Below are 14,621 nucleotides of genomic sequence, written 5' to 3'. Positions count from 1 at the left end.
TGTATGTGCAGGAACTCGCTCGTCTAAGAAACCTCCAACTAAAGATGGATTCCCTCTTCTACCGGTGCAGAACGTACTGTGGGCTAGACAGGCTGCCCATCGGTGTCTTATTGCATTGGGTGATATAGGTAAGTACAGTAAGGATGTGGTAATGATCCACTCTAGACTCGTTTACACAGGAATCTTCCTATATTGAAATCACATAAAATGAATCACTTTGTATTTAGATAAATTGTAAAATATCTTTGAACATATTTTCAATACATAGGATATTTTATGTATTACATTGCCTATGTATAAAAAGAACATTTTTGTGATCTCCATCGTATATGATATAGGCGGGTAGGACTGTATAGCAATACCTTTAAAGTTTGTCGTATATTCAAACACAAATAAGAAATTGACCAGTTACTATGACAGCATACTATTGTTAATTGTCACCTAAATAAACACTAGGTATTCTTATGGGTTCATATGCTTCATTGTTTGCTTACGGACCTTATCTTGACCTGCGCCGTGCAGTGTTTAAAAGCGTGAAGTCCCCAACACCCTCCCCATGGTTCAGGCTTTGCAAACAGTCAAATAGATTGTGCAGATCCCACAATGGCAATCACGCCTGCACAGTATGAAATGGCTACTTGAGGCGAAAGCTGTTAAAATCTGAAAGTTGTGTGGCCTTTTCTTCGAGGAAGCTACCTAGAAAGTGAGGATGAAGGTCACGGACACACACACACACACACACACACTCACACCCTGTGCAATGAGCACTCCTTGCCACTTCATTTAACGTGGCAGGTTACCTTGCCTCGTAATCCAATGGAAAATGTACAGTGCCATCACTGGAAGACACCTTGTAAGACAGAAACAACAGAAAAAAAAAGGGGGGGGGGGGCCTCATTATGTGAGCACCATGTTATCTTTTTGGTGTTTTCACTGCATATACTAAGCTGTTGTACATGGGGTAAGACTGAGCATGAACTCTACTTGTATACACATAAAGGAAATGTCCGTTTTAGCAGTGAAGCTAGCTTACAGGCAGCATGGTAGATGGACAGCTCGAATCATTGTCACTCCTTCATAGACAAATAGACAACTTATTTAGATAAGTACAGTGAACTCCCGTTATGATGAACTCTATTAAGAAAAATTATTGCTTAAGACAAACAAAAAGGAAGTATTTGTTTGGTTTCCCATAAACTCAAAGCAAAAAAAGTGCTCAAGATGAACCACGTAACAGGCCTCTTCTGTTTACTATCGTATGGACTGACACTGATAGATATTCTGCGCAACGGATATTATGTCTTTGTGGGAGCAGTCAGGCTAACAAGCGAAAGCGAAATGAAAAATAAAAAAAACTTCCTGGAAGAGACACTCAAAGCAAATAGAAAATGAACTGTGGCGTGGAGGGAGGAAGCACCATAGCTGTCAAGGCAGAGTCAACGCATATAGCTGGTATCCCTCTCACCCGGGACCTGAAGGTGGAGAAAGGGCCGGTTTTATCAGTATAGAAAGCAACAAAACGTGTTCACTCTTTTGTATTTTCCTCACTTTCGTCAGTTACCAAACTCGAGTACAGTGGAGAATAGAATAACACAAGAGCTTGGCTAGAGGGTAAAAATACATGGGAAGGAGATCAAAATAGGCCAAATGAAAGTGAATGCGGGAGCGCAAATTGTCTGTGCATTATAATAACACGAAATAAAAACCACACATGTGCAACTAACACTCCCATCAGGGGAATCAGATGAACTGTTATCGCCGTCGAACAATAGTACCTGAGCACAAGTTGGGGTCAGTTAGCGTTATTTTGCATATATAGGGCCTGTGCTCATTGTATCTACTCACACCTAAATGTAGCGACTTGTGATGCGGCATTTTCAATATAAAAGCGCACGAAAAAGGAAGGTCATTTTGCACACTAAATACAGCTTCGTCGTGTTTTTTTTTGTGTGTGTGTGTGTACCCGAGGCTTCTGATCGTGAGTAGCATGAACTTCGACCTTCAGCAGCATGTCGTTCAGGAAAATTTTCTGTGAGTTGAAAATAATAAAGAACCTCGAAGAAAAGCTTGCAGACTTTCATAAGCAACTTGTCGTATGTTGGCTTTGTCAAAGTAGTGGTATACAATGGAGGTTTAGGCTAAACTGACAGCAAAGTCAGCAAGACAGCCTCTCAGAAGGTGAACAGCGAGAAGAATAAACTATTCATTCTTTGGTGGAAAATTGTGCTTGTCTTTCGCGTTCATTCTTTTATAATTGTTAAATTAAGGTTGTGCTACAGCTTTATGGTTAAAATATGGTAGGTATTTGTTCATAAGCACATTCATTATGAACTCAAGAAATTGGGTACTCGTTAGATTAGTCTATATACTCTACTTGAAAGCATGGCTTTTATGAAGGTGAACCAATTAAATGTTTGCTGTCGTCCTTTCCTCCTCATTGTAAGTATTCTTCATTCAGTGTTTTCAAGCAACGTATTTGGGTGTAATTTGCATGCTAGCATTTGGTTTCGGGGGGCACTCCCGATAAGATGAACAAATGATCGTGGTTTCTTGAAGTCTGCCCTAAAGGAGTTTACGGTACTTTCACTAAAATGGCGCTCAGGCTACATAAAAAAACGAAGTGTATACTAGCCATGTAACTTGACAAATACTAGGTATTTCCATAGCATAGACATACTGAAACACACACCAGACGACGACACCTTGCCGTATCATGGCACAGCCAGTCAAACCACAGCTGTCCTTACAAAAGTGTCCAAACTCCAGCTCCAGAACCAACCTGGCTGTGGCACCACTGCTAAAAGCCTTTGTCGCTCCTATTCAACTTGCGTTGCGGGAAAACTTGGCACGGCACGGACTGTCTCAGTCTGTGGGCGCAGCTGATAAGCAGCGGGCCCCGCCGCGGTGGTATAGTGGCTAAGGTACTCGACTGCTGACCCGTGGGTTGCGGGATCTTATCCCGGCTATGGCGGCTGCATTTCCGAAGGAAGCGGAAATGTAGGGGCGTGTGCTCAGATTTTGGTACGCGTTAAAGAACCCCAGGTGCTCGAAATTTCCAGAGCCCTCCACTACGGCGTCTCTCATAATCATAGGGTGGTTTTGGGACGTTAAACTCCACATACTAATCATAATAAGCAGCGGCGCAAAGCGGTTTTTGTGCACACCCAGTGTCTTACCTCGAGCTCTAAAGGCTTTGCTCTTGAATTTTGTACTGTTCTCCCAAGGACACATGAATGCTTGTCTTAGCTTCACTTTCAACACTGCCAACCTTCAAAATGGTGCAAAGCTAATGCAAGTGCTGTTACAAGTATTCTTCTATACAGTATTTACTCGTGTAATGGACCCACCCCGCAAATTAGTCCTCAAAAATAAGTTTTTAAATATATTCATTTAATTTAGTATAGTAACTAGCGTCATTGACGATCAAAACAATTGTGAATCAAGCCACTATTTCACAAAGTAATGACACAATAGAAAAATTCGGCAGATCCCACATACTTGGGAATCAACGTTATGCGAAGCATGCGAAGGGAAGGTGGCCATGTTACCAGCTTTTTATTGCGTGACACGCCACGACTAGACATTAAATATATTTACAAATCTTGCACGCACATACATATGTTCAAGAGTTGCAGATCTTTATATAACCAATTGTTTGCACTTGCGCAACGAACACGAACATACATATTAGCAACACCAGAAGCTGATATAAAGCGTCGATGCTCGCGAGCGTGCTGGCCCTGAACACTGCTACATCAATAAACTTCAGTACGTGGCAACTAACCAGAATTGACGTTAACCCGTTGTGACGGCTGTATCAAGGGAGTACATATCTAATGTTTATAAGATTGGGTAGGCAGCACTGCAACCACTATTGACGTTTCACGAAGATTAGCGCCTATTCAAAATGTAATTCCGAGACCTGGTGTAGCTCTGTGGTAAAATACTTCATTACCACGCAGAATGCTTGGGTACAATGCCAGCGGGGACCCTGACATTTATTCTTTAAATTTGTCGGGTCGACGCTACCGATGTCGGGTATTCCTTAACGCTCGCGCGTTGAAATTGCCCATGTGTTTTCTCGTCGTTCCTGACTAGATACTAAGAGTCAATGACCTGTGGCACATACCCGCATACCAGCGGCACATACCCGCCCGTGGGTATGTGCCACTGTTTGACGGGAAGTGTTTAACGATGTACGCCCCAAGATTGTGACATTATTCACGTGTTGACGAGCGCGTCATATTCGTCGAACCATCATACCCTCCCACGCTAATTTTGGTTCACGCCAAGTTAAGGGGGTGACCCTCAGAGCACTGAAACGTAAGCGGCTAGATAGATAGATAGATAGATAGATAGATAGATAGATAGATAGATAGATAGATAGATAGATAGATAGATAGATAGATAGATAGATAGATAGATAGATAGATAGATAGATACGCTCAAAATCTCTGAAGTTCGCTAAGAAATGCTTTGCATTTAAAATGAAAACATAAATTAACATTAACAACTATGCTAAACAGTTGTGAGCAGAGCGAGCTGCGATGACGTCAATCAAATATCAATGCTGCACTGATGGATGCTGTGAGCGTCTCCTTTATAATAGGGCGGTGACACGTGACTCACCAGGCTCGCACTTATTAAAGCAAAAGAAATGTTCTTTTTATGTTTGCTTAACGCCTTGTCTACTTCGACTAAATCGACCTTAGTATAAGAAAGAAAAATATAAGTTAGTGTTATAACTCTTTGCCTTTTCAGGCGGAATGACCTCATTTTTTTACTATATCTGTTCTTTAACTGTATTTTTCTGCCACCAACACTCTGTCTCTCACGTGCTTCTATCGCGGACGTGTTCAGCTTTCCATGTTTTTCCTGAAACCCAAGGCCTCACGTAGGCTTGTACCCGCACGTATGCCTGAATCGATATCGCCGCATTCAATCAACATATGTTCCATCGTGTCCTGAACTCCCCCACATTATGTACATTGTTCTTCTTCGTTGTTTAATCTCCCTTTATGACTACACGTTATAAGGCATGCCGACCTCGCTTGGAACAGTAGAGCGCTTCCCCTTGAATTATCATAAAACCTCTCCCGCCCTATTTCGTTCTTACCCTTTTGGCAGTTACTGGCTTCTATTTCATCGCTGACAACCAGTAAATCTTCTCTGCTTCTCTGAATTTTCGCCTAATACTTTTTGTTACCCTGTCGCCCACAATTTGAGCCGTATGTTTGGTGAGCCTCCTAGTTCTTTTTTCCTGTTTGTGCCCACGCTTTATCTATACAAATACCTAAACGCCTTTCCTGCCCAACTACTCTCCCTCGCTTTCCTAAGTCTCTCTTCAAATCTCATTGTTTTAGCTTCTCTTACTTCAAAGCTTGTCCGTTTCATATCGGTCTTCAAAACCTCATTGATCGTCTTCCCGTGAGCGCCCAACGCGAGACGTCCAGCAGTCCTTTGATTTACATTCATTCGTGATTGAACCCCTGATTTCATGCACGCGACTGGGGTTTACTCTGAATACTGCGAACCTTGAGTATAGCGCGGAGCTAATGAAAGTTCTCTTACAAGTAGTCTTGTATACCGTATTTACTCGCGTAATGAACTCACTCCCTGACTTGGTCCTAAATTTTTCATCTATTCATTTGAATTTGGTATAATAACTAAGGCCGTTGACGATGAAAACTACCGGCAGAGTGCCGTCTGTTGAATGCAGGAGAAGCCTTTTAGCTTATAGCGCCACGCAAGCACATCGGCAAAAAGAACACAGAAAAAAATTGGCCCCGTATCTGCATGTTACATCGCAAATGTAGTCGAAAGACGGTAGTCTTTCGTCTAGAGAGAGTGAACAAAACTTTATTTGATGCGCATGAAAATTGGTCAATGGTAATATGGAGGTACTGCGTTAGAGAACCTCAAGTGTATTTCATTTCATTTACTTTCATTTTACTCAAGGCAAAATTATTACACTTGGCCTTAAGGGACACAACTAAAGGCTTAATAAACGCCTGACTAGGCCGTGCCACCCTGGCAGCAAAAGTATAGACACACCAACAAGCATTCGTGGTACAGAATACACTGGTACATAATCATGCAGAATGATAACTGGAATAAGGAAAAGTATGAGTTAACAATTATATAAACACAGCTGTCTTAAAATGATATTTATATAACGAACGTGTACTCATATTGAGACACAAAGAAAAGAAAGAAAATAAAAATAGTCTCTCGCCACTATTGTGAGAGAAATGCACAAAATTATAATCATCATTCACTAGAAACTAGGAAACAAAGTTGATATGAGTGGGAACGCCTATGTACAGAAGGAGAAACCTACGAACGTACCGATCGGAAATTTTTAACAGAAAAAGGTTATCTATAACTCATACATGTCGTTACAACATTTACTGAGCAATCACGGGTCATTAGACCAAAGGTGTAAACGAATACAAGACCATATAAAGTCACACGTATTTAATGGTCAATGGGGTCATCATTTTTGTCTGTTAGAAGTACTTTTGTTATTTTTTGAATTACATAACTGATGTTTCATTCTGCAATAAATTAAGTATGGTGGAGTATTGATTTAGAATGTCTGTTATACCTGAGTGTAACCGTTAATCATCACAGTTTGTGCGTGATCTAGGTTTGTATATTAAATTCTTACGTAATACATATGGTGTTTGTTTGAAGTGTAATGTATCCCTGAATAGAGATGTATTTACTTTATACTGGCGTTGCATCTCTAAGCATTCCCGGCTGCGGCGGCTGCATTTCCGATGGAGGTGGAAATGTTGTAGGCCCGTGTGTTCAGATTTGGGTGCACGTTAAAGAACCCCAGGTGGTCGAAATTTCCGGAGCCCTCCACTACAGCGTCTCTCACAATCATATGGTGGTTTTGGGACGTTAAACCCCACATATCAATCAATTATCTCTAAGCATAGCTTGTGTCTGTATAACTGATTTATAGGCAACATTTTGTGGCTTTTGAAATGTGATCGAGTGCTTTCGTGGCGTGGAGTGTTAGATATTGCATGTATTGCACGCTTTTGTAGCACTACAATAGAATTAAGGTTTGTGACAGTCACTGTTAGCCACACTAAGCAGCGGTATGTTAGTCGTGAGTGTACTAAAGCATAGTAAATTTGTCGCTTGATATTTCTTGGAACGTAGTACCCTGGCCTACTTAAAAGGCCACTTCTTCTGCAAAGATTTTTTATCAGGTCTAAGTAAGGGGTCCAACAAAGTTCTTCGTCAAATAGAATTCCTAGGAGTTTTATTGTTGTTGTTCGCTGAATCTCATTGCCCATGAAGTAAATAGGTGCGCATGGAATGGAAGTTACCCCTTTCGGTTTGAACAACATATATTTTGTTTTAGAGATGTTCAGTTGAAGGTTGTATAGAGTTGAGCAAACATTGAGCTTGTTCATTTATAGAATGGCTTCTTTATATAATTCTCGTACGTCTGATTCTGCTAAGAATATGTTGGTATCGTTGGCATACAGAATTTTTTGTAACCCTCAATATTAACAATATCATTATTGAACAGCAGAAATAGACCAGGTCCAGGGATGGATCCCTGAGGGGCACCGACTTAATGTGTTCGACTTGTGCGTGTATATTGTTTTTTTGATGACAGGTAACTTTCTAATAGTTTGACTGTAGTACCCGGAATACCGTAGCACGGAAGTTTACGTAAAAGCAGATCGTGTTGTTTGCTGTCAAATGCCTTCCTGAAATCCAGAAATATTCCTAGTGTATAGGGTTTGTTTTCATTGTGCTCTAGAATGTATTCTTTATGATTGAGTAGAGCAGATTCCGTAGATTTATTTTTATTTTATTTATTTATTTATTTACGATACTGCTAGCCCTTGCGGGCTGTAGCAGGGGTGGGAGGTGAACAGGTGAACAATACACAAACAATGTTAGGCAAAAAACAAGTCCAGCCGTCGTTGAATATCCTGTGAGGACCTACATCCTGTAAGTACCTCGGGAGGAAGCGCATTCTAGTCAACAATAGATCGTACCAGAAACGAAAACTTAAATACATCCACCCGCGGTACATAAGCTTGGACAGAAAATGAGTGATTGGTACGAGCCGACACTCGTCCTGGGGGGCGCAGGTATACGCTGGGATCCAGCTTGTAGTTCTTATGATACAGGTCATAAAGAAATTTTAAGCGAGCTATTTTTTTAAGTGTAGCTAACGATTGAAGGTTAGCCCTAGCAAGCAAAAGTGATACAGACTGTGTTCTCATGTAATTTGAATAAATAAACCTCGGGGCCAATCTTTGTACTCGTTCAAGTTTGTTAATTTCAGTTTTAGTATGCGGATCCCAGGTGATAGCTGCGTACTCCAGCGTTGGTCTAACAATAGTCTTATACGCCAACAATTTAACAGAGGGCGTTGCATTACGGAGTTTCCTTCTCAGAAAACCCAGCTTTCGCTTCGCCAGTCCTGTAATGTTGTCAATATGATTGTCCCACTTTAAACTGCTGGATATAGTAACACCTAAGTATTTAAACTCATTAGAACTCTTAATTTCTCTATTGTTTATTGTGTATTTATTTGTTAAGGGGGGATTTTTTATTTGAGATTGTCATGCAAACAGTTTTATCAAAATTAATTTTCATGTCCCACTTTTCACACCAGTTGTCAATACATTGAAGAGCATCATTGAGGAGCATTTGATCAGAAACACTTTTCACATGACAAAACAAGAGACAATTATCTGCATATAACCTTACATCAACAAAAGGAGGCACAACCGTTGCAATATCATTCACATAAATTAAAAAGAGTAGAGGTCCCAACACGGAGCCTTGTGGCACACCAGAGGATACGCGTAAAGAGAAGAACGTGCGCCACTTATTTCAACAAACTGCAACCTATTGCGCAAGTACGCTTCAACCCATCTTACAATTGCGGGATCAATACCAAGTATTGACATTTTTTGAATAAGTTTCTGAAGACATACTCTATCAAAGACCTTAGAGAAATCAATTGCTATGACATCGACTTGTTCTTTTGAGTTTATCGCTGTAGCGAAAGCATGAACCGATTCAAAAAGCTGAGTGACGGTTGAAAGGCCTTTTTTAAAACCGTGTTGCTTATTATAAAACAGATTATTTTTTTCTATATATTGAAATATATTGTCACGTGATCACAGAACGACCACAACGTCTGTTCACAGGAGCAGCACTGGACGTCGAGCCGAACCGAACGTTAGAGCACGAGCACACACCAACCGTCCTCTTCTTCTTTCACACCATGGCACATACTCGCATCGGCATGGCTAAACCTCGTTCCATGCCTGTGGCATTACCCCCCCCCCCCCTTCGAAAAAAAAGTACCACCCCGATGACCAATGCCGATTAAAAGTTAAAGTAGTCGCGTACACGCACAAAGACGCGAAGCAGTGTCAGGTGGCTCGGGGGTAGTGTGGCTTCATCCGTGACACATGAACAATGTCGAGCTGCTGGGAACATCGAGATCGCTGAGCTGTGTCTTCAAGCAGAATTTCGTAGTTGACATCTGTGAGGCGCCGTAGTACTCTATAGGGACCGAAGTAGCGGTGAAGTAACTTTTCCGAGTGGCCCCTTTTGCGAACGGGGATCCACAGCCAGACTAGATCACCGGGTTGGTAAATAACATGGCGATGACGGGAGTTGTACCTCTGCGAGTCGATTCGTTGTTGTTTTCGGATCCGCTTGAGTGCAAGCTGGCGGGCCGCGTCGGCGAGCCGGAGAAAGTCGTTCGCATCAGTGGTAATATCGGTCGTGTCAGGCAACAGCATGGCATCAAGCATCGTAATTGCTTCTCGGCCGTGAAGCAACCGGAATGGAGTGAAACCCGTAGTCTCTTGAACCGCAGTGTTGTAAGCGAACGTTACGTATGGCAAAATTGCATCCCAGTTCTTGTGATTACGGTCGACGTACATAGATAGCATGTCAGCGAGCGTCTTGTTTAATCTCTCCGTCAGACCGTTGGTTTGTGGATGGTATGCGGTTGTTTTGCGATGAGCTGTTCCACTAAGTCTCGTGACGTCTTGCATCATTTGGGCTGCAAAGGCTGTTCCACGGTCAGTGATAAGAACTGTTGGCGCTCCATGTCGGAGGACGATGTTGTTGATAAAAAAATACGCAACCTCATTGGCGGTGCCTCGTTGTAGGGCTTTCGTTTCACAGTACCTCGTTAAATAGTCAGTAGCGACTACGATCCAGCGGTTGCCATCATGTGACTTCGGGAAGGACCCAAGCAAGTCCATGCCGATTCGTTCAAACGGTTGTGACGGGGGTGCAACAGGCTGTAATAAACCAGCAGGGCGCACAGGTGGGGCTTTACGGCGCTGGCAATGATTGCATGTTTTAACGTAATGCTTGACATCCTGGGTGAGCTTTGGCCAGTAGTAGCGAGTCCGAATCCGGGCAAGGGTACGTGCGAATCCGAGGTGGCCGGAGGAAGGCTCGTCGTGGCAGGCAGATAAAATGTCAGCACGTAGCCCTGGTGGAACGACGAGGAGGTACTCAGTCGCATAAGGTTCGAAGTTCTTTTTGTAGACGATGTCGTTGCGGAGACAAAATGACCCTGAACGTGCAAATGCCGATGGTGGACTCGAGCTGCGACCTTGAAGGTATTTGATAAGTTGTTGGATCTCTGAATCATTCCACTGTTGTTGGGCCATGTCGGATTCACTGACTGCACAAAGAAAATGGCCATCAGTATCATCATCCCTCGATGTCGTCGCGAGGGGTGCGCGCAAAAGGCAATCAGCATCAGTGTGCCTGCGGCCCGACTTGTAGACGACTGTAACCTCAAATTCTTGAAGGCGTAAGCTCCACCTCGCGAGGCGCCCTGAAGGGTCCTTGAGATTGGCCAGCCAACAGAGGCCATGATGGTCCGCAACTACTTTGAATGGACGGCCATACAGATACGGTCGGAACTTTGTTATCGTCCAAATAACAGCAAGACATTCCTTCTCCGTGGTCGAGTAGTTAGTTTCCGCAGATGACAAAATGCGGCTAGCATAAGCGATGGGACGTTCAGCGCCGTCTTGTCTTGCCACTGGACGTGTACTGCACCAAGACCGATGTTGCTTGCGTCAGTGTGAAGTTCGGTGGTGGCATCTTCATCAAAGTGCCCTAGTAAGGGTTCACTCTGAAGGCACTGCTGAAGCTGGGAAAAAGCGGCTCTCTGCTCTGGACCCCACACAAAAGGAGTATCCTCCTTCGTTAAACGGGTAAGGGGTTCAGCGATGTTGGCAAAGCTCTAGGCAAAGCGCCTGTAGTAGGCGCAGAGACCCAAAAACCGGCGCAAATCCCGTTTGTTCGAAGGTTGAGGAAATGCAGCAACAGCCATGGTCTTTTCTTGGTCTGGTCTAATGCCATCGTGACTGATAAGGTGGCCGAGAAACTTTAGTTCTTCGTAGCCGAAAAATGACACTTCTCCGGTTTTAGAGATAGGCCTGCGGATCGAATAGCGACGAAGACGGACTGAAGTCGTTGTAAATGTTGCTCAAATGTTTTGGAAAAAACAACGACGTCGTCTAAATACACGAGGCAGGATTCCCACTTCAGACCGGACAGGACGGTGTCCATCATCCTTTGGAACGTTGCCGGTGCAGAGCACAATCCAAATGGTAACACTTTGAATTCGTAGAGGCCATCGGGAGTTATGAATGCTGTTTTTTCCCTGTCACGTTCATCGACCTCGATCTGCCAGTAGCCGCTGCGTAAATTCATTGAAGAAAAATATCGGGCATGTCGAAGTCGATCCAGTGAATCATCTATGCGTGGGAGAGGGTAGACATCTCTCTTCGTCACTTTGTTGAGCTTCCGGTAATCGACGCAAAATCGAAGAGTGCCGTCTTTTTTGCCACAGGCATGGAACGAGGTTTAGCCATGCCGATGCGAGTATGTGCCATTGTGTGAAAGAAGAAGAGGACGGTTGGTGTGTGCTCGTGCTCTAATGTTCGGTTTGGCTCGACGTCCAGTGCTTCCGCGTACGTTAATAGCGGAGCTTCGGCTGGACGCGGGGCCGTCATGGGTTGGACTTCGGCGGCACGCAGAGTCGTCATGGGGTGCACCAGCTGCCAGACCTCTTCGCGAACGACATCCGTTAAAGCAGCAACATGGGGCGGAGAAGACACCACGTGCAGCTTTTGCAGCTCCTTGCGCACAATACTGCGCACGAGCTCCGTCAGGTCTTTTACAGTCCTGACGTCAGGTGTTTGTAGGGCCGACGACACTGACGAAAGACATCCAGGACGTTCATACTGGTACGAACGCTGCCTTAGCATTCTCTCCATTGTCGTGGCTTCGCGAAGGAAATCCTCTACAGTGCCGGGAGGGTTCCGCACTAGTCCCGCGAACAGCTGCTCCTTCACTCCCCGCATTAGGAGGCGCACCTTCTTTTCTTCCGTCATTGAAGAGTCGGCTCGCCTGAACAGCCGCGACATGTCCTCAACGAACATGGCAACACTCTCGTTCGGACGCTGGTTTCGGGAATTGAGGAGCCGTTCTGCTTGCTCCTTTCGGTCAGAGGTTCGGAAAGTATTTCGCAACTGGTTGCAAAACTCTGGCCAGGTTGTCATAGTGGCTTCATGGTTTTCGAACCAAGTGCGCGCAGAGTCCTCGAGGTAAAAGTAGACGTACCGAAGCTTTCGCTGCTCGTTCCACTCGTTGACGTTGCCGCAACGGTTGTAGTCGTCGAGCCAGTCGTCGACGTCCTCATAAAGGTCACCGAGGAACGGCTTCGGAGTACGCGGGACGTTGAAGAACCATGGAGGAGGCAGCGTTGATGTTTCTTGGGTGTGCGTTCCCGCACTAGCCATAGTACTGCCGAGTTGAGGAAATGGTCCGAATTCAGGAGGTAGGCCTAGTTGTCGCCTGCTACGCCGTAGGTCAGCTGGTTCTTCCAAGTCGCGGCTAGTGTCGGGACCTTGCTGCTGATTGCAGTGCATACAACACTACCCAGCACCTCCACCAGAAAATGTCAAGTGATCACAGAACGACCACAACGTCTGTTCACAGGAGCAGCACTGGACGTCGAGCCGAACCGAACGTTAGAGCACGAGCACACACCAACCGTCCTCTTCTTCTTTCACACCATGGCACATACTCGCATCGGCATGGCTAAACCTCGTTCCATGCCTGTGGCAATATAGTTTCAAATTATATGTTCCGAAATTATATTATATGGAATTCATACTGTTCTTTTGCTCTTATATTGTTTGCAGTAAGAAAACCTGTAATCCTGTTATTGATAATGCACTTGACCATTTTCGCGAATACATAAAAACTGATATACATCTGTAATAGTTTAGATCATCAAACAAACCCCTTTTATGTTTTTCAGTAACTTTCTCAAGTTTCATTTGATCGGGAAAAAGGCCAGACGATAGCATCATATTATAAATGAGCGTAAGAGGAATAGACATAATGTGACTTATAGCCCTTAATGGCTTCTGCTCAATACTATCAGTGTCAGAAGCACATCGTTGTTTTAATGACGTGATTAATTTTTCCACCTCTTGTTGGTCAGCAGGAAAGCGGAAAATACTACGTGAGCAATTTGGGGCTTTATAGTTATCGCAATACGTTTCTGTGTTGTTCGCCGTAAAGTGATCAACTCTAAGAAAGTGTTTGTTAAAGGTGTCGGCATTTTCTGATTTACTGATACCCAATTTTTGATACTTGATTCCTCTCGATTCATCTTTTTATTAATCAGTTAATTTATTGTACCCCACAGGAGGCGTGATTTTTCTGAGTTAGCCGTAAATTTATTTATATAATATTCTGTTCTAGCTATCATCAGATCTTTGTTCAGGTAATTGCGGAATTTATTATAATTATGTAAATCGTTTGCATCTCTGAAAGATAAGAATGTTTGGACTAGGTTGCTTTTTAAATTAATATTGTTGTATTATTCCTCTGTCACCCATGGCATTCGAGTTGTTTTATTTTTTTTTCGGCGCTTAAGAGGAAAGCTCTTTTAATTGGAGGTCAAGTACTTCATAAGAGTTTTGTATGATTTATTAGGATCAGTTTCTTCTATAATCGGGCTCCAGTCAACTTCAGTGTTTAGGTTCCTAAATAGTTCAATATTATGGTTGGAATAACTCCTGAGGAGTAATTCATCCTTACTTTGAAACACACAGTTAATTTCCTCCTTCTCGACTAGCTTTCTACAGTAGCTGAGGAGAGAATATGTTTGAGGTTCGAAATGGGTCTCCTCGATGGATCGAGTGCACGGTGGCAGCGCGAAGGAAGAGCCGTAGTCCGGTGAAGAGACGCTTTAGTGCAGCTTCAGGCGTCAGCCTGACTCCAAGCCAGAACCTCCGCTCTCCTATTTCAGATTCAAACATCCTCTTTTCAACCCTCGGTTGAACAAAGGGTCTCCACACAAGCCAATCACAAGTTGGGGCTCGCATCATCGCAACCATCTGCAGAAACACTTTCATAACAGACACTGCATTGAAAAAACCACGTTACCAAACATAACACGCAGAGGGACAGGTTCTCCGCGAGTCACACTCTCTCCCATGCCAGACCGTCTATCGGCCGACCTCCGTCGGTAGCCGTTCTCACGCTCGAGCCCTGTAAGTTCTCTCATTAAA

General features: G+C 43.8%; 1 protein-coding gene across 1 annotated transcript in view; it reads left to right on the top strand.

Annotated features, from left to right (window-relative positions):
• The window catches only part of LOC119161898 (nonsense-mediated mRNA decay factor SMG5), a 394,369-nt gene that overhangs the window by 61,250 nt on the left and 318,498 nt on the right, over window positions 1-14,621 (top strand). Inside the window, exon 5 of the mRNA XM_075880312.1 lies at window positions 12-128. Coding sequence (XP_075736427.1) covers window positions 12-128 — 117 coding nt within the window. The remainder of the gene's footprint in view (window positions 1-11; window positions 129-14,621) is intronic.

Source organism: Rhipicephalus microplus, chromosome X, assembly GCF_043290135.1.
Source record: "Rhipicephalus microplus isolate Deutch F79 chromosome X, USDA_Rmic, whole genome shotgun sequence".
NCBI classification, from domain to species: domain Eukaryota; kingdom Metazoa; phylum Arthropoda; class Arachnida; order Ixodida; family Ixodidae; genus Rhipicephalus; species Rhipicephalus microplus.
Note: the sequence above shows the minus strand (reverse complement) of the source record. Positions and strands in the feature narration are given on the sequence as shown.